Here is a 22,914-nt window from a genome sequence, read left to right as displayed (position 1 = left end):
AAGAGGGACTATTCCGAGCAGTATAATACCTTCAAGAAGGTCAAGTTTGCAAGCGCTAGTTTGTAAAGAAGGTCAAGTTTGCAAGCGCTAGTTTGCAAGGCAACCATTTCTGTCCCCCCAAGAAAACACTGTGAGGTAGTTTCAGTTGCTGAATATCAAACATTTATTCCTTAGTTTCCTACTACTGCTAAAATCTAGTTCATGAGTAGCTCCTCTTAAAACAAGTCTTTATTTCACAGAAATTGTATCTTTTAATAATTCAGTTTGAAATGTCCAGTGCTGAGGAGGAGAATGCTTCAGATCCCCAGTTTGGACCACCAGGCCAGGTGGACCCCACATGAAGGCTCCACTCCCCACTCCAACCCCTCATCCAGCAAGCTGCAGGCCACTCTGGGAACACCTCTGCGGAGCCAACCAGGTTGTCCAAGTCAGCTGGAAACAGAATCCCATACTTGATTCAAATTACAAATGCAGTACTGTACTGTACACATCCAGCATTATACACGCTTACAACAACATAAGTGTGCATAATGACATACCTGGTCTCACTTTTAAAGTATGCTAGAAGCAGGCACCTACAAATTTTAAAACTACTAAACAACACCATTTGACCTAAAGTTAAAAATATCGTTGCACATACACTGGCTGCTTCAGAAACATTGGGCATGCAAACAGGAAGTGGAGAAAATAACCCAGCTAAGACCAATCACATATTATGAGTATTTAGGAATCTTTCCAACGAAATTGTATTCAAAGGAAGCCTATCCTGAAGGGCCAGGGCCATTTTCCAGGCTGAATGGTTCCTAGGAGAGGGAATCATGCTGATGTTCCCTGAGACATCTGTGCTTCCTCCCAGACCTCGGAAGTACAAATGCAGGTGGACTCGCCGTGATCCCCAGGGTGGCTTCTGCCACTGCGGGTGAGAGCAGATGGTTGTCCTTGGCTCACGGGAGTCTCTCAACCCTTGAAATTCCCTCCCATGTCTGGAGGGCTGCTCCAGGCTGATAGGATCATTTCAACCTGTAAAGCCCAGGGGTCAACGTGGCTATAGTTGGGAAGTGACCGCCAGGAACTATAGCTTTCTGCTGAGTGAATCATTGGCTCTTTCTCCAGGACAATGCTTGAGAGGGAAAGATGATTTTGGTAGTTTTTGTTTTGCAATTTTAATATGCTCTGCAGAAACAGCCTGGCTTGTTATTAATAGCACCATGAAAACATAGCTAATGGTAGAAAATAGAATCATAAAATAAAGTCCCTTCTGCTTCTGGGCAATGTTTTGTTGTGTAGGGGTTTTGTTTGTTTGTTTGTTTGTTTTTACCACTACTGTGGTCAAAATAAGTCCACAAAGTAAATCATTTTTACTGAATTTGGGAAAATAAGATGTCTTTCTGGAACAAAAATATTCTTATAGGAAGAATATAGGCAAATGGTATTCATTAGGCTGCAACTAAGTATGTATTATATGTGTTTTATTGAGAAGTAGAGGGGGGAAATGTAGACCTAGATCCTTACTCAGAATGTCTGTCAAGTGGTCGCATAGAAGTATTTTAAAAAGGAAAATTGAAGGCAGACGAGGACATCTAAACCTTGGAGTGGGAGACTGGGGTTCAGAAGTTTGAAAAGAGTACTGTGTACTAATGTATTTTAAAAGTATGGTTGTATGTTAACACCTCAGAAATAAACTAACTAATTTTGAAGCATCTCCCTCCAGTATCTCATTAGAAAGGAATGCTCATTCCTACAGGAAAAAGAGGTAGTCTGCTAGTGAAATGCAGATACTGGCCCTTGGCTGCCCATTTGCTTTGCAGACTTAGTACTCTCAGCCTCTCTTAAAAGTATTGGTAGATGTGTTTGTTTTACTTGCTGGTGCATTGCTAGAAGCAGGTATGAGGATAGGAATTCCGTGCCAGTGAAGTCTGTTTGCTGCACACACGTGAGCTGGGCTTTCTGTAAAACTAGTTGCAAGAAGGTGTTTTGGTAACCCAACAGTACTGAAGCAGCCTGTTAAAATCCCTTTTGACTGATAGAGTCACTGATCCAGGTTGAACAAAACACCAGCAGAAGATGTATGTACTCCAATCAAGTGTTACTCTCCGTGGTCCAGGGAATGTGGGAATCTTGCACTTCATGTCACAGGGGAGCTGACCAGCATGGTTCATGCCTGGGTGCCACAGAGTTCCAAGTTATGAGTCGTACCTGTAACAACATGCAGCATAACCTTTTTAAAAGCACTCTATTCCAATTCCCCTCAACATGTTTGTCCCTTTGGTCTGCCTCCTGTACACACACACATGCCATCCAAGCTCTTCTGTATGCTTCAAGACTCAGCACCAGTTCCACACTTTCCGTGAAGTTTTTCCCAGCGCACTCTTGACTCTTGCAATAGACATTATCTGAATGCTACACTTTGCTTAATTGAGTACTTTTGACATTTTCACATGATTCCACCCTCTCTGCAAACACATCAGCTTTCCCAATGACATTACAGACTGAACACGAAGACTGTCCTGAGTCTCCCCTCCCTCTCCCCCTCCCTGAGTAATCCGTCAAGCATGACCCTAACTCAGCATTATATTACTGTATTACTCAGCATGATATTAAGTATATAATTATCATACAATAAATATTGGCAACTGAGACATGCTCTTCTTGAAATTGTGTCTGCTTGGTGGTTTCAGAATACAGAGAGACCCTACCTACCTTCAGGAAGTTTGCACTCTGGTCATATTCAGTTATTACACTTGGTAGGTGAGGTGTGAAACTTCCCACCTCTGATTCAGCCACAGCCTGGGTAGACACTTTGGCACATGCTGTCCATTCTAGCACAAGAGCGCCACCATGCATTTCTCTGCTTTCTACCTCAGGGCTTTCTCTGAAGGCTTGTGAGACACTGTTCCAAGCATAGAGCATTGCTCCAGGATGCTCTGGCAGGCAACCCTGAGCCAGTGGATAGATACCTCACCTGCCATCCTTGAGAAGAACAATTCTGGGAGACATCTGAACACTTCTCAGAGGTTCTGTGGCCTCCAGCTGAGATCTCAGTAATACAACCTTGATTTGCTTTTCCTCTTTGCTTATCTCATACTCCCTGCTCTCTCACCCCTTTTTTCCTAGGGTCACCTTCCACGTAAACTACTTATAAACTCAAGTCTCTGTCTCAGGGTCTGCTTTCAGGGATCTGAGCTAAAATGGACACATTATCATCAGCAGGGAGATTAGAAGAAAAGTTGTTGTTTTCAACAGCAAAGCCATGAAACACACGCTCTTTGCTAGTCACAAAGCTATGGTAGGAAATCTCTAGAGAGCAAAAGAAATCACTGAACACCCTGGACGTAACTGATTCTCTCACCCAATGAATGAAGAGTTAGACTGAAGGAGCATTAACTCCATTCCCATGCTTTAAGTCCATGATTACAAATGCTGTTTGCATCCATTTCTATAAGTCTTTCACCACTGAATGGTGGCAAAAATTTAGGGACTTCCTCATTAAGTCCTTCAACTCATCCCAACCTCAAAGGCAGATAGGACTTATAATTTTCCACAAGGGATGCTTCAAACTTTCTAGGTGCTCTATGCTTAGCGACCCTCAAATTGGCAATGTTCACTCTGAATGGAAAAAAGCAAAGTCACGCCTAACTGGCCTTGTGCCGTCAGCCAGATTTTCTGATCTTGTACTTTCTTTTCATCAGAATAACACCAGGCTCCCCGACTCCTCCTCCTTGCCCTGGGGAGCACCAGTCCAGATCTTTCTTCCAAATCTCTGCCCAAAACACTCCTCTACATGTTTGTGTATCTCCCATGCCTCAACTCAGTAATTTGCACTTCATCAAAACCTAGTAAATGTTCATCAGGTGACTTAAAGAACTTGTTACCAAGGAAGACTTAGAATCATCTCAGTTTTTGAGATACTAGTTGGAAAACTGCCTTGATACAACAGTGGCTTGTGAATCTTCTGCTTGTTTACTTTTAATAGTGGTTTACAGACTTAATGTTTGTTTTCAATGTACTGCAGAAAATAAAAACTTAAAGTGAAAATTCAGAATTTCTCGGAAAATCTAAAATTGGGCCTTAGAGACATTGTCCCTTCCTCTAAAATAAAAAATGAAAATTCCAGACTTAATGTGAAGAACACACTGCTCTGCCCAAAGCCCCGGATGGAGAGGTACCTGTGAATCCAGGTTTTTTGGCTGTGTTTACTGCTGCCATGAACATGTATTCACTGTTAGGGTCATGCACACTGGATCGATATTTCTGGAAGAAAAGTCAGAAACATGGTTTGTCATCTGCTCTTCCTTATCTCCGTCCCTGGTCTTTTTTTTTTTTTTTTTTCCTTTACTGTTTTTATTCTTGGTTGAAGTGGTATGTGACAAAAGTGTTAGGTTATGGCTCGGGCTCCTGACTTGTGGCTAAGTGGGAAAACAATATGAAAGGGGCTTTAAATAAAGAGACTTCTGCTCAATTTTCTTCCTCATTTTTGTTTTAACTGTTTCTTCCTCTGTAGATTTAGATCATGGGCCCTATCTCACCGTCTTCCTTCTTTCTCTTTCTTTCCCAATTCCATTCTGGCACAGATATACCCACGGTCTGGTCAATGATCACACTGTGGATATACTTGGGTATTAGTATCCTTGTGTGATATGAAAATGATGTTAACTTCTTTCATTGAGAACCTCTATTGTGAAAGGCTGGAAAGAACATCCCCAGCACAGAGAGATTGTTTTGTCCTTGTTGAGTTATCTCCCTAGCTTTTCTGTGCTGTTCTTTAAAAACGGAGTCCTAACAACTTACCATGGGGAGAAGCCGGTCATTTCCTTCTCAGCTATTACTGGAACCTTATAAGACTTTCTCACTGATTGTTCAATTGACAAGTTCAGGGAAACATTAAAACTGACGGTTTCATCTTTGCCCTGGCTCTGGAAACTTAAAATCAAATGTAGCCTGCCTGTAATAATTCTTAGAAATCAGAAGCATCTATTTTTATGTTTCAATCTTTGTCCTGCCTTTTTGTGTTTTCTTGGCCCCAATTCCCTTCTCTTCTTTGAATAATAACAATAACAGCTCCCTCTGTAAGCCATCAAATCCTTTTTTAGACTGAAGCAGCTGTAAAATAAAAAAGCTTCTCTGCCAAGTTAGTAGTTTAATTAGTAGGCATATCTTGTGGAAAAGAAATTGTCTGTCTGTTAATCGAATTACTCTGGCTAGAGCAATATGTGCTTTGATGAGTAAATAACTACTGATATTCTTCAGTAAAAACAAATGCAAGAAAAAATAGACATCGCTCACCTTTTTTGTAAGCCAACAAAGAAATACGCATCCAAAAATATAGACTCCAACAAAAGCTGCACATCCTATGGGTAACCAAAACTTCAGCTGGCAGCAAGTCTGTGATTCTGCATTGGAAAAGAGATGTGTTAAGGGAAAACTGAGAGACTCAAATCTCCTCTTTCAGTCCTGAATCACAGGTTCTTTTACCAAATTTTTTAAAAGCGATTTGATCAAATGAAGCTTGGCTTAATTACAATCATGGAATCCAATAAATTGTAAATAACATCCTCTCAGTACCACAGCAAGAATTTAAAAGCTAAAACCTAAAAGACTCTATGCACATATATGTTTATAAATGGGTTTATAATGGGTTAATAGAAAGGACTTTTTTGGTCTATATTTTTGCAGAAAAGCAATTAGGAACAGCAATGGTATAAAACTATTATTTTCAGGGATGCCTGGGTGGCTCAGTTGGTTAAGCGTCTGCTTTCAGCTCAGGTCATGATCCCACAGTCCTGGGATCGAGTCCCCCATCGAGTTCCTTGCTCAGCAGAGAGCCTGCTTCTCCCTCTTGCCTGCTGCTCTCCCTGCTTGTCCTCTTGTTCTCTCCCTCTCTCTCTCTCCCATGCACTCTCTCTGGCAAATAAATAAGTAAAATCTTCAATTAAAAAAAACTATTGTTTTCAATTATTTCACTCCACAAACCAAAACCTAAACTTTATGTGAATAGAGGCAATGACCATGAAGCCATGGATTTAGGTAATTTGTCTTCATTTTTTTCCTGATTTCTAATGGCATATGCAATTTAAAGACAACATGATCTATTTCTAACACAGCAGTCTACATGACCAAATTGCATATTACTGATTAATATTAATTATTATTAATAAGTTATCCCTTGCATATTTTCATAATAAATGACTGTCATCAATTGCAACAAAATGAACTCACAAAAGATACTTATTTGAATGTTTACATTCTTGAGAAAAGTTGTTAAAAGTGCAAATGTACTCTTGAGTCTGAAAGAAAAACATCGTCTTACCATAAACATTCAAATATTCTCTGCTAATGTTCTTTTCCTGAAAAGGAGGAGGATCAAAAATTGACAGTTGGCAGGTATAGTAACTGGCATGAGAACTGTCCAAGTTATTCAGAAAAAAGGAGACACCATCATCCGATAACTCAGACTGACAAAATTTTGGATGCTTAGTGGGCACTGTGCTTCCACTTTCCTTTGTCTTAGTGAGATCACAGAGCACTTCCGTCCCTTTCCGCAACTCCATTTTAAATTGCCAGACAGTATCACTGAATTTGCATAATATTTGTACACCTCCATCGCGAAACGTAAACATCTCAGACTTGGCAGAATCCTTGATTTCTCCTGAATAAAAAAGAAGAAAACAAAGCAAAAGTGACATTTAATGAAGATGTTACTCTAATAATTATACTTGAACACAGAAGTAATGTCTTCTTTTCATACAGTCCCCTCTATTGAATCAAAACAAAAGAATTTTAAAACCAAAAGAACGTGGCAAAGAAAAAACTGTGCCCTTGGGGGGGAAAAATCCTAAACAGAAAATTTTTTGTTATATATGAATATATAATATGTAATATGTTAAATAATATATTTACATAGTATAATCAGACAGATATGGTGCCTGCCCTTTCATATTGGAGACAGATGGTAAACAAATAAATATATAGTAAACCATCCTAATTAATGCTAGCAGTGGAGTACTGTTCAAATAAATGTGGGAAAATTATTAGCATGACAGTTTCTTGTTTATGTTTTGAATTCTCTGCCTTTATTCCTAAAAAGAATATATAACAAGTGTAATGAATGTTTAAGGGAAAAAAGTTGCCCAGCCCTACAGTGAAATAGGAATGCTATTTACGTGTATTTGCTCTTTACCTTCCAGATATATACAACAAACATATTACTTTGTGTCCTGCTATTGTCATTTAATGATATATCATAAATGTCCCATTTTTTATATAGATGTCACAAGTATCCTTTTTAATGACTACATATTAGGACATAGTATTAATACATAATTTGTTAAAGCGTTCTACTAAGATTGAATATTATGGTTATTTTTAGCATTTTGCTTTTATGACACGTCACCAAAATGCTTAAACATGATTATAACACTATGTATTGCCACACTGCTTTCTGAACGAACTCCCATTTGTGAGAGGACTAGCATTGGGCAGGTGGATTCATTTGCCACAACTCTGCTGGCACTAGTTGCCTTGATTTTATTTAAGACCTAGCACAGTTAGGGGTGCCTGGGTGGCTCAGTGAGTTAAGCCTCTGCCTTCGGCCCAGGTCATAATCTCACCACCCTGGGATTGAGCCCTGTATCGGGATCTCTGCTCAGCAGGGAGCCTGCCTGCCTCTCTGCCTGCCTCTCTGCCTGCCTCTCTCCCTAATTGTGATCTCTTTCTCTCTGTCAAACAAATAAATAAAATCTTAAAAAAAAAAAAGATTTAGCACAGTTATTTTCCTTAATATCTATAGTCTAACTTATGGCTCTCATATTACAAGGGAAATAGAGTTTCCACTTGGGGATTTGATTGTGAAAATATGTACAAATGTTCTAGTTTTTCAGTTACGGCAGTCCAGATCCAAACAAATTCCTACACCAAAACAACCAAAAACGCTGAACATAAAGGTCTAAAAATATTATCAAAAAGCTAGGGGTGCCTGGGTGCTCAGTCAGTTGGACATCTGCCTTCAGCTCAGGTCATGATCCCAGGGTCCCAGGATAGAGCCCCACATCAGGCTCCCTGCTTGGCAGGGAGCCTGCTTCTACCCCTTTCTATCCCTCTGCTTGCCACTCTCCCTGCTTGTACTCTATCAAATGAATAAATATTTTATTTTTAAAAAAGGCTTAACAAGTTTTCACAAAGAGGAGAACCAGACTCCAGAGAGAAGAGCAGAGCTCAAAAGTTGCTTTTATTCTGGGAGCATTTGCTGTTCTGCCAAGTTCAAGCTTTTGTTTGTATGTCTCAACTCCTAGAATCTGCAAAGCAAGAAATCTAAAGAGCTTCTCCTCAACAAATTGGGGTCTCAAAGGGTTCCCGTCCTGGAATACAGTTAAGCCAGAAGAAACCCAGCTTTTATGCAGATTATAGCTCATCTTCAAATCGCTTCAATAGTCCAGAAAACCTAAATCCTTGAATTTTGTTTAAGATAATTTGGATCATTATTACCCTTAGGCTTTTGAGAGTAAAAATGCAACTATTCCAGGAAGAAGAGATTTACATCCTAAGCCTCAAATCCTATCTGCAAATAATATTTAAAAACAATGACATGCAAGGAAACAAAACAATAGAAACAACAGACTACAGAAACAAACCCCCCAAAAACATATATTTGAATTATAAGATACCCAAAATAAACAATTGAGCTTACTACATTTAAGGCAATAAAAGAGAAACTTATAATAATATCTGCAAAGCACAGGAAACTAAAAAAACAACTAATTTTTAAAAAGAATCAAGTAGAACTGGCAAAAAAACATAGTAACTATGATTAGGATAGGTTCAAAGAATATTAGAGCTAAAGAGAGAATTGGTGAACTAGAAAATTAGGTTGGAAAATTATTCAAAATGCAGTCCTCATCCAGATTAAGAATCCCAACAAATCACAAGCAAATTTTTTTAAATATGCATGTCTGGACAAATCATAATGAAAGTCCATAAAAAAAAGACTTTAAAAAGCCATAGAAAAGAGACTGATTACCTTCAGAGAAGAAGCTATTAGACTAACAAGTGATGTCTCAACATTAACAGTAAAAAGTAAAGTGAAAAAGAGCAAAGGATATATATATTAAGAAAAACCTCAATAAGTGAAGCATGCACATTATCTCTTACATAATGACTCAAAGAATAGAAGCAATATGTAACCTAAACAGATATCACAAAATGCAGCCTAACTATCTGGTATGAAGGGAAGGAAGCATTGGAATCAGAAAGGAAAACACAGGGATGGAAAGCCTTCTGAGTGCTGAGAATGTTTCATTTCTTGAGCTGTGGTGATTATGGGAGTATGGTAGTAATGTTTTACAATGATTCATTAAGTTGTACATTTATGTTTGCTTTTCTGTATAGATTTTTTTTCTGGAATACAAAATTAAAAATATAGAAGGAAAATAATGCTTGTTTCATTTTAAAAATAGAGGAAACGATGTAGGCACAAGGCAAAAAAGCAAAAAATGGATAGCATGAGCCTAAGTGTAGTCTCCATTAGATTCAAAGAAAGGCTTTCTTGCTTGGGACTTATTTATCTGAAAGTAAATGATGTTGCATGACTATTGTTCTGATGTTTATGTCTCTATAGCCTGTTGCCAATGATAAAATCAGTGGGCTCATTCTCAGTTTCTTTAGAAATGTTCAGAGCACATTTCCCAAGGACTTTAGAATGAGAGCAAGAAAGCCACAAAGAGATCTTGGAGCAAAAGTGACTGTGACCACCATATAAACACATAGACAGAGATGCACTGTCCTGTGTTTCTGAAGATGTTTTGTCAGCAGCTTTCCTTCTCCACCCTGGGCCCACACTATGACCCGTAACCCAACACAAGATGAAATGTAATAGTCAGCAGTGCAGAGTAGTGGAAGTACAATGTCGTGATTCCTGAGGAAATGAGAGGAAAATTCTTGTCTTGCCATTAGCAAGTCTGTGACTCTGGTACCCTTCTGTACTTCAGCCTCTTGATCTGAGAAATAAAGAAGTAAAACCAAAACATAAAATTCTTTCCAACACTTACTCTCTAGGGATCCAGGATCAAAGTATATCCAGAGGAGACTGCAAACAACTAAGAGATCTAGGACTTTGTTGTTGTTCCCATAATTCTCTCTGTCCCAGCATCTTACTGAGGGATTCCAGAGAGTCAGGAAAAATAAAAATGAATGAGACATTCACATTCCCTATGAAAGTATTTAGGTAGGGCTAAGAAGACTACCTAAATTTTTCTTGAGAGATAAGTGCCAAGGTCGTGTGCCATTGACATTAGAGGAGTAACTGGGGATTCCAAAGTGTCATTTCTGCTGGACAGTGTGACTTCTTCATTTTTTCATATTTAATCTAAAAACTTCTCAGGTGAGGGGCACCTGGGTGGCTCATATGATTAAGCATCTGCCTTCAGCTCAGGTCATGATCTCTAGGTCCTGGGACTGAGCCCCACGTGGGGCTCCCACATCAGGCTCCATCTCAGCAGGGAGTCAGCTTCTCCCTTCCCTCTTCCTCTCCCCCTGCTCATGCTCTCTCTCTGTATCTTTCTGTCTCAAAGGAATAAATAAAATCTTACAAAAAATTTTTATAAAAACTTCCTAGGTGAGCTTTTTATTATGAAACGTAGTGATAAGACACCTGACTTGTGTCTCTACATATCCAGTGCTTAGGTTTTTCATCTGGAAAAGCTTTTGACAACTCTAAGTCTGCAATTTGAATGTTTTCAATTAAAAGAGTCAGGTATGATATTGAACCAATTATTTCCTAATTACCTGGTAGACCCTGTAGAACAGATATGCTGAAATACCTAATTACAAATGCTCCTTAGCCTTTGATGACATGTGAAAAAATAGTATCAAAAGGCGATCATCCCTATAACCATGGCTAAAGCGTTTAGTGGATCAGCAGACAATATAAAGAAAACCTGAATGTATTAGTTTCTTAAACTGCAGAAACAGCTAGAATCTTTTCTTCACCCTCCCTGGATGTTCTCATCTCAACTCTAACATGCAACCATGAGTGCTGGTATCCCAGCACCAATTTTTATAGCCGGTGTTTGTTTTGGTTGAGTATCAGATGTTTTGGGTCAGTTCTTCTGCCATATTGGAAGTTAAAAATTGTGAATATTCCCCTCACCCATCTCTTTCTTTTTGTTCTTTCTTCTTTTCTCTCAGCTTAATTTTTTTTTCATATATCACCTCTTAATATAAAATCATCCTCCATGGGCACCTGGGTGGCTCAGTCAGTTAAACATGTGCTTTCTGCTCAGGTCATTATCCCAGGGTCCTGGGATCAAGCCCCATGTGGTGCTCCCTGCTCAGCGTGGAGTCTGCTTCTTATCCTCCCTCTACCACTCTCCCTGCTTGTGCATGCACACTCACTCTCTCGCTCTCTCTCTCTGTCAAATAAATAAATAAAATCTTTTAAAAAATCATGCTCGAAAATATCCCTTCTCACAGTCTTTGATATATTCCTCATCCTCCCTAATATCCCATCTCCATCTCCAGTACCCATAGGTGTTCACAGACAACTGTCCATGTTTCAGAGCCCCATAAACACCTTCTCCTTCACATTTCCTATAACATGATTCAAACTCCACCCAGCATCATAAACAACCAGACCTGGTAAACTTAGAAATTATACAGCAAGTCTAAATCTTTTGTTCAGACAACTAAAGACTCAGACAGATTAGATTATTTGTCTGAGGCTATACAACTTCTTAGGTGCATAAAAGATTCTAGGTTCAATCTAAGGTTGAAGTGCCACTAGCAACAACTGAGGGAAGTATCATGGAAACAGGCAACCACATGAAGCTAGATACTTCATGATCACTACAGACTGATTCTTATAAGATCATATTAAAATCTGTGTACAGGAAGAAGGGCTAATTTCCTGTACCTCTGTTTTATGTCTGGTAGAGTCTATCCACTACTCTTGCACCTAAACTTCAACTGAGCCAAACCAGCATCCTCTCTCCGCAGGACTACAAGAGTCTCCTGATTTTCTGCTCTCACTCCAGCCCATTTACCATTTATTCTCCTCAGGAAAGCCAGAATGATCTTCTAACATTCATAGATAATATCACTCCCTTGCTTTTAAAACATATATCTCACTTAGAATAAAATCCTACTCCTTAGCCTGGTTTCTATGACCTGCATGCCCTACCTACCTCTCTAACACCATTTTACACCAGTCATTCACTAAACTGCAGCCACACTGCACTTCTTTCTATTCCTCAAACATAAGCAACTGGTCCCCTGGGCTTCGAATTTGTTGGTTTTTCACCTGGGATGTTCTCTCAGATCTTCACATGACTGCTTCTTACTTCTTCAGCGGCCACTGACTGACCACTCAATCCAAAATAGACCCCATGTCATTTTCTGTCATACTTACCTGAGGGAAAGTATTTATTATTATCTAAAATTATCTGGTTTGTTTGTTTATTTATTTATTTATTTATTTGTTTATTGTCTGGCTACCCCACCATAACCTGATCAGCCTTAAAATCAGGCACCTTGTTGATCTTATTCATCAACCCCTCCCAAGTATCTACAATAGCACCTTGTATGTAGTAAGTCATCATAAATATTTATTGGAAGGATGGATAGATGAACAAACGAATATGTAGATCTCAGTGATGTTATAAATCTGGGGGAGATGAATAGAATAAACTATGTAAAAACCAAAAGTCTCTTAGATATGATCCAGTTAAGCCTTTCATTTTATCTTCACATTTATCAAGCTAGACCAGGAGCAGAAAAGTGAGTATCTTGCCCAGGATTACAGAGCTCATAGCTGGAACATGATCCCGTGATTAGCTATGTCACATTGTCTTTCTTCTGGAAACTAGTACATGCAAATATATAATCAAGCAAAATGTATAATCAATCAATCAATCCCCTGAAATGGAATGTCAGATTCTAATGAAAATTCTGTCTGAGCGTCGAAGAAACGGGTTCTTTATCTGTAAATATACATTCGGTTCATAAAGACTTGTTTAGATAATTGACGATTCTCTTGACTGTTTTTTTGTCTATAGAGGAGAGGACAAGTTTAAGCCTGGTTGATTATTTAGATCCTCCAGAGTGCACACTTCTTAAATTTTCCCAATGTATGGCCACAATAAGGGCCCCTGGACCAATGATTTTTCCAATATATCCAGATGTTTCATAACCACAGCATGTTATGTTAGTGACTTGTAATAAAATGCCACACTATATCTTTTAGCATTTACTCCACTATTAAAAACACAATAAAAATATGTTCTCTTGAATCCTGGTAACGGGTCTTAAAAATCTGAATATTAAGTATCGGTTTTTGTTTTGTTACCATATCTATATACTTCTTGTCGATACTCCTAGATTATAAGTACTCTAGGAAACAGGTACTATGTCTTTTTAATCAAATCACATTGACTACCATATCTAAAGGGTACCACCTTCCCAATAGAGGTTCCAACCTGTTAACTGTTGCTATGATTTTTATAACATTACTCTTGACATCAGTAGACTAATGTTTCCAAGAGTAAATTCAGAGTCTTTATATTTAGGTGATTTCTTTAGGTTTTCAAATTGTTTAAGGGACAAGAACATTCATATCTCCAGAGTGAGGGCAGTATGGAGGCTGTTAAAAAAAAAAAAAACTTGGAAGAAAAGATCATTCACCTGAGAATTGTACTGTGGCTCAGAAAGTTTATTTGTAAATTTGTTCTTTTAATATCTAAACTCTTCCATTTCTTCAGTATCCGATGGTCTTGCTAGAACCCATCCTGCCAGGACTCTTTAAAAGCAGTTGTGTTATCCTCAACTGAAAATCTTTTGGCAAAAACATGTTAGAAAAAATCCACACAATTGCAGAGTGTGTGAGACTAATCAGCAATTTGACTTTTTCTCCTCAACTCAGACTAACCACAAACCTTCACAAAGATCTGAGTGATAGATAAGATCTCCTGAGTTTGCAATTAATGATAGTGCTTATTAAACATATTTTCTGTAATCAAACAATAAGCTTTAGCCTAGCACAGCACATGAGTGTGACATAAGAGGTGAAGTTCTAAAAATTGCAATGTTTATTTAAGTTCTGTTACATTTGATCTTTTACTAAGAAATTTTGGTTTTAAAAAAAATCTGCATTTACTACTTTTTTCCACCTTTCATAAAAGAATTGTCATTTCTTGTAAGTCTACTGGCTATGACTTGGATTTTTATACATGCATCATTTCTATACTTACATTACTCTTCAAAGGCATCCATACTCTAAAGAAGTGATTGAAGTCAGTAGGTAGGATAGCCAAAATAAACCCAATCTGACCTAATTTTTTTAAGATTTTATTTATTTATTTATTTATTTATAAAGAAAGCAAGAGTGAGAGAGAGAAAACATGAGAGGGGGGAATGGTCAGTGGGGAAGCAGACTCGCATTCAGTGGGGAGCTCAATGGGGCACTTGACCCTGGGACTCCGGGATCATGACCTGAGCCAAAGGCAGACGCTTCACCAACTGAGCCATTCAGGTGCCCATTCTGATCTAAATTCTTAACATTTGTAGGAGAGAAAGATAAAAAATGTGAAGAAGAAAAGTGAGGAGAAAATCAAAAAAAACAAAAGAGCATACAAACACACACACACAAACACACTAAATGTGTGAATTGTTTTTACTCTCCAAGGAACTTTGTATGGAGGAATAAAAACAATCCTTGGTCCTCTCAAGTGTGCATCTTATTATATATATAATAAGAAATAATAGACTGATTTTCTTCTAGCAAAAACTTTCTTTGTGAAAATGGAAGAATGTCAAATAGGTTATAAAACTTTATAGAAATATTCATGAAGTAGTTAATTTTCAAACAAGTTATTTTGTTAGTTAATTCATTGTCATTGATTTGAAATTGTCCTACCAGGGAAATCACAAGAGATTAAATGAACCAAGTCTCTTCCACAGAAAGGGGAGGAGAAAGAATTTCATTAGCAACCAAAAATATCCACATTATTTCCCATCCTTCAGCTGCTATCTAAAGCCCTTTGGGCACAGAAACAAGGAAAGCATTGGCTTGGTGAACTTGTTACATTTAAGGCTCCAGCTCTCATCTCTACTCCAATAACCCACGCCTTTATCTCAGACACCCCTTCCCTTGTCTCCCATCCCTTATTTCCAATTTCCTTTAACATCTCCATCTGGTTTCTTCTGATGATCAAGAGTAACATTTCCACCCTGAACTCAATATTCCCTCTCAAACTCAAACCTCATCATTTAAGGGAGTCGCTAATTGACCCCTCCTGACTCTCCAGTCCCAATTGACCACCGAGTCCAGCTGACTGTAGCTCCAACATATCTCTTGAATTCAGTTGCTTTTCTCTATTCCTATTGCCAATCTAAGAACTTTTTTATCTTCCCTCATCTATGGAAGCTTCTTGATTAACCTTCTCAAGAGTGTTCTCTCCTTTTCCAAGTCCAGCCTCTATGCTATTCTCAAAATTGTGTTTCTAAAAATCATTTCACTCCCCAGCTTAAAGTCTCTATTAGATGGTGGCTTATGAGGTTAAAAAAAAAAAATCAGTTGTCTTAGCATTACACAAACTCCTTTCACAATCTGTGGACCACATATGTTCAAGCCATGCTAAACTTTTTGGCAATTCTTCTCACATCCTTAAACTATTCCCATAAACTAGAATATCCCAGTACATATTTATCTTTCTAGAGACCCCATTCATTTTTTTGCCATCACGCTTTAAGAACCATTTTTAAGGTCCCTGAGACCTCAAAGACTCCTCTTTATGCTCTCAATAACACTTAGTTTACACCAATATATTTAATGCATTATCGGCTTAGATCACAATTATTTTGTCTGTGTTCCTCATTTAAACATGAGCTTCACAAAGATAAGTACTGTAGTATGGTCACCTAAATCATCCCAGGACCTGGACCGTATTAGAGGCTCAATGAAATAAATGGATGCATAGAAAAACATGGAGACTGAGCCTGGTTGGCAAATGTCCCACAATGGACTGAGGAGAAGAATGAGAAAAGCAGAGCAAGAGACTTCATTTACTGGATATTGTTCTCCAGTCCAAAGGCAAAGGTTCAAACTAATGATGCTCAACCAGTTCTCTGAAGCCTAATAAGTCTGGAAGTTAAATGAATATTTAAGCTTCCAAAAGCTTCCAAATAATAATATTACAACAACTTGTAAGCCTTGAGAGTTTATTATGCTTTGAATACTGTGTTAAATGCATTAAATGAAATATATGAATATTTGATGTTCATAACAGCCTTTTATGTCAGATTTTCTATTTTGAGGAAACTGAGGCTTGAATAACTGCCCCAAGGCTACTGAGCCAATTTATAGTGGAACCCTGATATGAACCTAGACAATCTGAGACCAGAATCCACATTCTTAAGGAGTTTTTTAGTCCAAAAATCTAGTCCAACCCCCTAACTTTATAGAAGCTACAGCGTAAAAGCTAAAGAGACTTGCTAAAGAACAAAAACAAACAAAAAAAAAAAAACAAAAAAAGAAAGAAAGAGCAAAGAAGAAGCTTTTAACATTAAATTTGACTGGATAGTTATGTTCAGGTATTTCTTTTCCTTCCAGATGTATTAGGTATATTAATGTCCTAAGTACTTAAAGTACTATTTAGATTGATGCCTCATATGTATTCTGTGATTTAAAGTTATCATATGCCAAAAATATATAAAATAATTTCTTAGATATGAAATTATTTTGTGAAGACACTCATTTCTCTACACATCCTCATTCATCAACCATTATGTGTTGAGCTGTCCCATGTATTTGAATCTGTAGCAAAGTCTAGCTCCTTCTGACAGGGTCTAAATTTTTAATGATTATTCTGAAACTTATCTGACTGTAGACATGTAGAAATATGGATTCACATACACAAACTTTCATCATCATTAAATAAGTACAAACAGGAACTACTATGAGATATTTGCTTTAGACCTAGAGAGTACAAAATAAACACAACTTTAATTATGAGCACACTAGAAGCTTTGTTTGTTGTTTTCTATGAATGGATGTTTTTTGGTGCCGAGTCCTAGAAAAATATAAATGTTGGCTGCAAAAAGTTTGATTTCTCAAATTTAAAACAGCAACATTTAAGTCATTTTCAGTTGCTTGTTGAAGGTGCCATGCCTGTGTCAACAGGGCTTAGACAAACAAGAGGTTCTATCAGATCAAGTGGTTGACAGAATCAAAATTCTTGAGTCTGTCGTCCTCCCTAAAGACTACTTGATTTTTCTTAGCTTTTCCTCAAGCAAAGTAGAAACAGGCATCAATGCATTATATGTGACCCAGAGAAAGCCCATTTCCCCAACATTTGACTCTCTTTGAATTTGTAGATCTTGGTCTGTTTTCATCAACCTTACATGTTAAACCAATGAAAAAAATCATATTTTTACTAACAGTTTTCATTTGTGTTCTATATTTTCTACCTACTTAAGTTCCACTTTCTAAAATATAGTTTTGAGTTTTCATGAGAAAGTTTCAAATGCCAAAGGTCTTATTTTACTTAGAATGACCAAAAAGTACCATTTGGTAGACTCAATTTATTAGAATAGTGGTAGCACAGAAATACCTTTTATTGAGTAAATGTAGCCCTTTCCTAGGGTATTGAATGCAACAGATGATTTTTAATTTTTTTTAATTTACAAAGTGTAATAAATCCTTTTACATATAAAATGTATATCCTTAAGATAGGAAGGTAGCTTAAGCTGTGGGTTTTGCACAGTTTGCAACTGTGAATATAGAGGCCATTTTTTTTTTAAGTCAAACAAGTCTATGTACCTCACAGTGAGCAAAACTGAGAATTAGGTCCTCTCTACACACCTACATTCTGTTTCTACCAAGAAATGAGATTATGCTGCTAGCAATTTAAAAACTATAATATTCCATTTCACCTGAAGGAGTTGCTAATAACAATGGCAAGTTATGAAAGCCACTGTGTTCAAAATGATGAAAAAACAAGGCACTCAAGATCTTTTGTGAGAATAATAGGTATTCCTAGAAAGAAGAGAAAAAGACAAAAAAAAAAAAAAGATATGATCAGACAACTACAGGGAGAAAAATATCCCTGAAATTTAAAAAACAAAAAGCAAAACAAACAAACAAAAAAACCCCACCAAGTCTACAGATGGAAAAGTCTCACCCAGTCCCAAGCAATGCTCATGAAAATCCTCACAAAGCTAGGCATATATTGGTGGAATTCCTGAATTCCAATATTGAAATAAATAGCATATGAGATTCTAGAGAATTTTTTTTTTAAGTTACTTACAAATGAACGAGAATCAGCCTATCAGGAAACTATTCACCTGCCATTCTAGAAGCCAGCAGACCACAGAGGGGATCCACAGATCATTAAGAAAAAAGATGTCAGTCCAGGAATCCTATTCCCAGAAAAGATATTAGTCACTCATCAGAGTAGAAGAAAGACTTCTTAACTGTGCTGGAATTCATAGAGTTCAGGGTATCTGAGGAAAATAATGGAAGCTACCGATCACTGTATCAGAACAGAGATCACAAAACGGGAGCAGAAAGTAAGAGTGATACTGTCACTGAAAATCCATGAAGGAAGCATAAAGAAGGGATTCTTAAAACAGAAGAGTAATATTGTAAGAGGAAACTAGCGATGATCTGTAATTATTATTTCAACAGAGCCCAAGATTGGGGCTGGGGTGCACTAACAGGGCAGCATGAGAGTGGAACAGGAGGAACCTTCAGAAGTTCTCAGGTCAATGGGGAGTGTGAGGTCAGCACATCAGGCAAGGCCATTGTTATTATTTATTTTAAGCTAATAATAAATATAGACATTCAAGATGCTCCGAACATAATGACTTACTCAGTTAAGAGCTGTAGCCTACCCTCTAAATTACAGAGGCAAAGAGGGAAAGTTAAAAGAACCCGATGAAGATTAAAAAAAAGAGAGAGAGATAAAATGGCAAAAGAGGAAAGATAGATAGAAATAAGCATAACAATGAAGGGATAAAATGAAGTACAGACTTATCACACTGAATGGAAATGATCTGAATTCTTCTATGGGGCTGGGGCGGGGCGGGGGGGGGGATTTGGATTTTTTTTTTTTTAAGATTTTATTTATTTATTTGACAGAGAGATCACAAGCAGGCAGAGAGGCAGGCAGAGAGAGAGAGAGGGGAAAGCAGGCTCCCTGCTGAGCAGAGAGCCCGATGATGCTTGATCCCAGGACCCTGGGATCACAACCTGAGCCAAAGGCAAAGGCTTTAACCCACTGAGCCACGCAGACGCCCCAGGATTTGGATTTTTAAAAATCCAGTATGAATACTTGAAGGAGTTGTGGGAGGAGCTGGAGGTCAGCTCAGATCAGCAGACTTCTCTCTGAGCTCTGGGGAGGAACCAATCTGCAGACACCAAAGGGCTGTTTTTCTTGGGGTGATAGAATTCCGGAATCATGGATTGGAAGGCTTAGAAACAAAAGCGAGGCTCAAAATGAACCTGAGGGTTATCCTCCCAGCTTCCTCCCAGAACACACTCTGAGACATGCACATTTATTAAGCACCATCTGATTTCCGTCTTTCCCACTCATGCGCAGCCTCCACATTGATTTCAGAGTGGTCTTTCTAAAATCAGAATTCATAAGGTCACCAGCATGCTTCTCACTGGGGTGTAGGAAGAGGGTCTTCTAAATGGAGGTAGAGGGATGCCTGGGTGGCTCAGTTGGTTAAGCAGCTGCCTTCGGCTCAGGTCATGATCCCAGAGTCCTGGGATCGAGTCCCACATCGGGCTCCTTGCTCGGCAGGGAGCCTGCTTCTCCCTCTGCCTCTGCCTGCCACTCTGTATGCCTGTGCTCGCTCTCTCTTCCTCTCTCTCTCTGATAAATAAATAAAATCTTTTAAAAAAAATAAATAAATAAATGGAGGTAGAGGTTCACATTTTTCCCAGATCCTTTTACAAACAAGAGCTTCCTATTGCTCCAGAATCATTAAAAGAAGATGGCTTTGTTAAATTTCACACTAAGAACAATAGATAAGAAATCACCAAGATTCCCTGCCTAATAACTCACTAACCAAATGTAACACTGATGAGAATTTCTCCCCTTTAAGATTATGTTTTATCTCTTGCTACTTCAGTGCAATGTGGAACATATGGATATTGGAGTCAGATACATTTGTGTTCTAATATTTGTTCTGCCATGAATTACTATGTAACAAATCACTTAGCCTTTCCTGGTCTGAGATTCTTCAAACATCCACTGAAGGAAGAATACTTAACCTTTTGGGGGGATGAGAAAACCTACTTAGTTGGGAAGACTATGCCAAAGGAAAAAACCCTGCAAGCGCTTGGTGTAGGCTTTGAAGAACGGGTAGGTGCTAGATAAATGCATCCTAATGGTATTTTGAACATGGAGAAGGTTAACAATTTATGATCTCCATTTAGTCACTCATACCTCAAACCAACAAATGGCTTGTCATGTGGCATAGTTTTCTGAGTGGTGAGAGTGAACATTGGTTTTATTCCATTGGAGCCCATGATGAATATGATTCTAGAAGCACAGTGTCTTCAGCAGCTTAGTCTAGTAACTTGAAATATTCTACCTAGGTTGGATCTGTCCTTCCATCTATCTTTCCACAGAAAAAAACACAATTGTTAATTCAAATTTAAAGCTGATAATAAGCACACTATCAGCAACCGTAGGTGCCTAAATGGGTTTAGCATATTGGGATAACTTCTGGCAGTACAAACCCTTCAATGACTTATACCAATGTTCTTGGGAAAAAATCCAAAATCCATTACATGACCCATATAGTCTAAGTGGTCCTTGGCTTCTGCTTTTCTTTCCAGCATCATCTTGTACAATCCCAAACCCATCTCCTTCTGTGCTGAGGAACACCCGCCATCTTATAGTTCCCTGACCTTATCTCATGTCCTCCTGCCACCGGGCCTTTGCACTTCCTCTTCTCCTGGTGTGTAATGTTCTTCCTCCCCCACATACACTATCCTTCCCATTTATTCCACTTATCCTTCAAATCTTAATTCAAGTGTCATTGCCACAGAAAAGATTTTGATGAACACCACTCCTCAACCTCACCCCAAAACAGGCCCAGGCTAGAGACGCTTCTTTGTTACATTCTCTGGGTTCTGCCTGTAATTATCATTAAGTCATGGGATTATTCGATTAATGTCTCTCTCCCAGCCATTCAGTTAGCTTCCTGAGAGCAGGGACTGATGTGGTTTTGTTCATCATTGTACACACAGCAGCTAGCACCGTACCTCCCGCATGGCAAGTGCTTGGTGTTGTGTGAATGAAAAGAGAAGAGAATGAATGAATAAATGAGTATCAGCTAGCTCCAAAACTATTTATTTGTCATTCATGCTGCTAGAAGATTTTACTGGGTTGTAGTCAAGGCATAAAAAAGCAAGTAACCCTCCAAACTGACTTTGGAACTTGTAAGTAGACTCTAATTGTTCACTCTTCATTCCTCTTTATTTAAGTGCATTTGAATCACCTTGAGCTACCAGAAGATGAAACATTTGACCAATCTGCTTTTGTGTTTTAATTCTTTGGAGAGAAAAGTAAACCCTATTTCCTTGCACCACTACTAAGTTTATGTCTAGGCAAGATTATACCTACTAGATTTCTTCTTTCATTTTTAGTGTTAATAGAACTTTCCAGTTTAATACAATTTCACTTTGCTTTTGCCAGCCTCGAGAACATGACTCAGAGTGAAAGATAAAAAGTAATACAAAAATGTACCAAGTAAAAAGCAACAGAAACACGTTTTTCAGTTTAGTTGTCACATTTAGGTCACATTATTTAAATTGCTCAAATAGTCTGATATATACCATCTAAGAAAGAATTGAGGACTTCAGAATAGTGGTTTGTTTTTCTTTAATGTCTCCAGGGTCTAGGGAGCCTTTTTACAGTGTCCGCTACTGCCTGGCCTTTTAGAGGGACCCCGACACTTTGTGTCAAAAACAAAAACAAAACAAAACTCAGTGGCAGCCTGGACATTTCTGACAACAGATCACCCAGATAAGATTAAAATCGAAATTCTTTTTTTCAAAGCCCTTCCGTTTTATTTTCTCCTTCAAAAGGAGTTCCCAGCCCAGATGCCAGGACTATTTTACTTTCATTCAGTTGACACAAGTCATTTTACCTTTCATCTTTCTCTGAGAACAGTAAGCCACTCTTCTACTTTCTCCACTAACAGGTAACTCCAAGCAAGTAATTTAAAATTTTAATGGTCTGATGAAATATTTTTTCTTCATCTTAAAAAACACAGTATCAAAGGAAGCAACACAAACTCAATGCCATCAACTGTGACATGGCAACACAGATTCCCCGAGCCGAGGACTTGGGGTTCTTCTGCAATTGTTTCTACTTTCAAAAACAAAAATACAAAAACAAAACAAAACACAGGAAAAAGCCAACAAACAAAAAGCCCTCTTATTGGGTGCCTGATTTTTTTTTTTTTTCCGTTTGGGTTTTCTTAATGTTCACTTGAATAATAATTTAATAAGAAATAATCAATGGGCCACTTACCTGTCAGGACTTCAACTTGGAAGCAGAAGAGAAGGAAATACCACAAGTCTGACTTCATGTTTGCCAGAAACAGATGCAGTCCTCACCAGTGTTCAAAGCTGACAGTGAATTCATGTTCTCAACTGTTTTCTATTTGCTGGAAAGGAAGTGGGTTTTATGAGGGTTGACACTTACCATCAAGGCAAGGAGGTGTCTCTCCATTGATGTCAGTGACTATGTGAGAGGCATTACTGTTTGCAGGGGTTTAGTTTAATCCATTGGATTGCTGAAATTTTTCAAAACAGAGGGAAACGTTACCCTCATTCTGGCTCCAATATAACGAGGGAAAGAGGCAATGCCTATTTTCAAAGCCACCCTACTCCACTGAATCAGTAGTTAC

General features: G+C 38.2%; 1 protein-coding gene across 1 annotated transcript; it reads right to left on the bottom strand.

Annotated features, from left to right (window-relative positions):
- Positions 1-154: 154 nt before the first annotated feature.
- ICOS (inducible T cell costimulator) lies at positions 155-22,650 on the bottom strand. Its single transcript, XM_047722903.1, has 5 exons — positions 22,536-22,650; positions 6,308-6,646; positions 5,284-5,390; positions 4,167-4,251; positions 155-2,196 (listed from the first exon to the last, which is right to left on the bottom strand). Exons 1-5 carry the CDS (start codon positions 22,591-22,593, stop codon positions 2,156-2,158), a joined length of 630 nt encoding a protein of 209 aa, XP_047578859.1. The 5' UTR covers positions 22,594-22,650; the 3' UTR covers positions 155-2,155.
- Positions 22,651-22,914: the final 264 nt, after the last annotated feature.

The sequence above is a fragment of the Lutra lutra genome, chromosome 3, assembly GCF_902655055.1.
Source record: "Lutra lutra chromosome 3, mLutLut1.2, whole genome shotgun sequence".
NCBI lineage: Eukaryota > Metazoa > Chordata > Mammalia > Carnivora > Mustelidae > Lutra > Lutra lutra.
The sequence above is the reverse complement of the archived record's forward strand: the minus strand, read 5'-3'. Positions and strand labels throughout refer to the sequence as shown.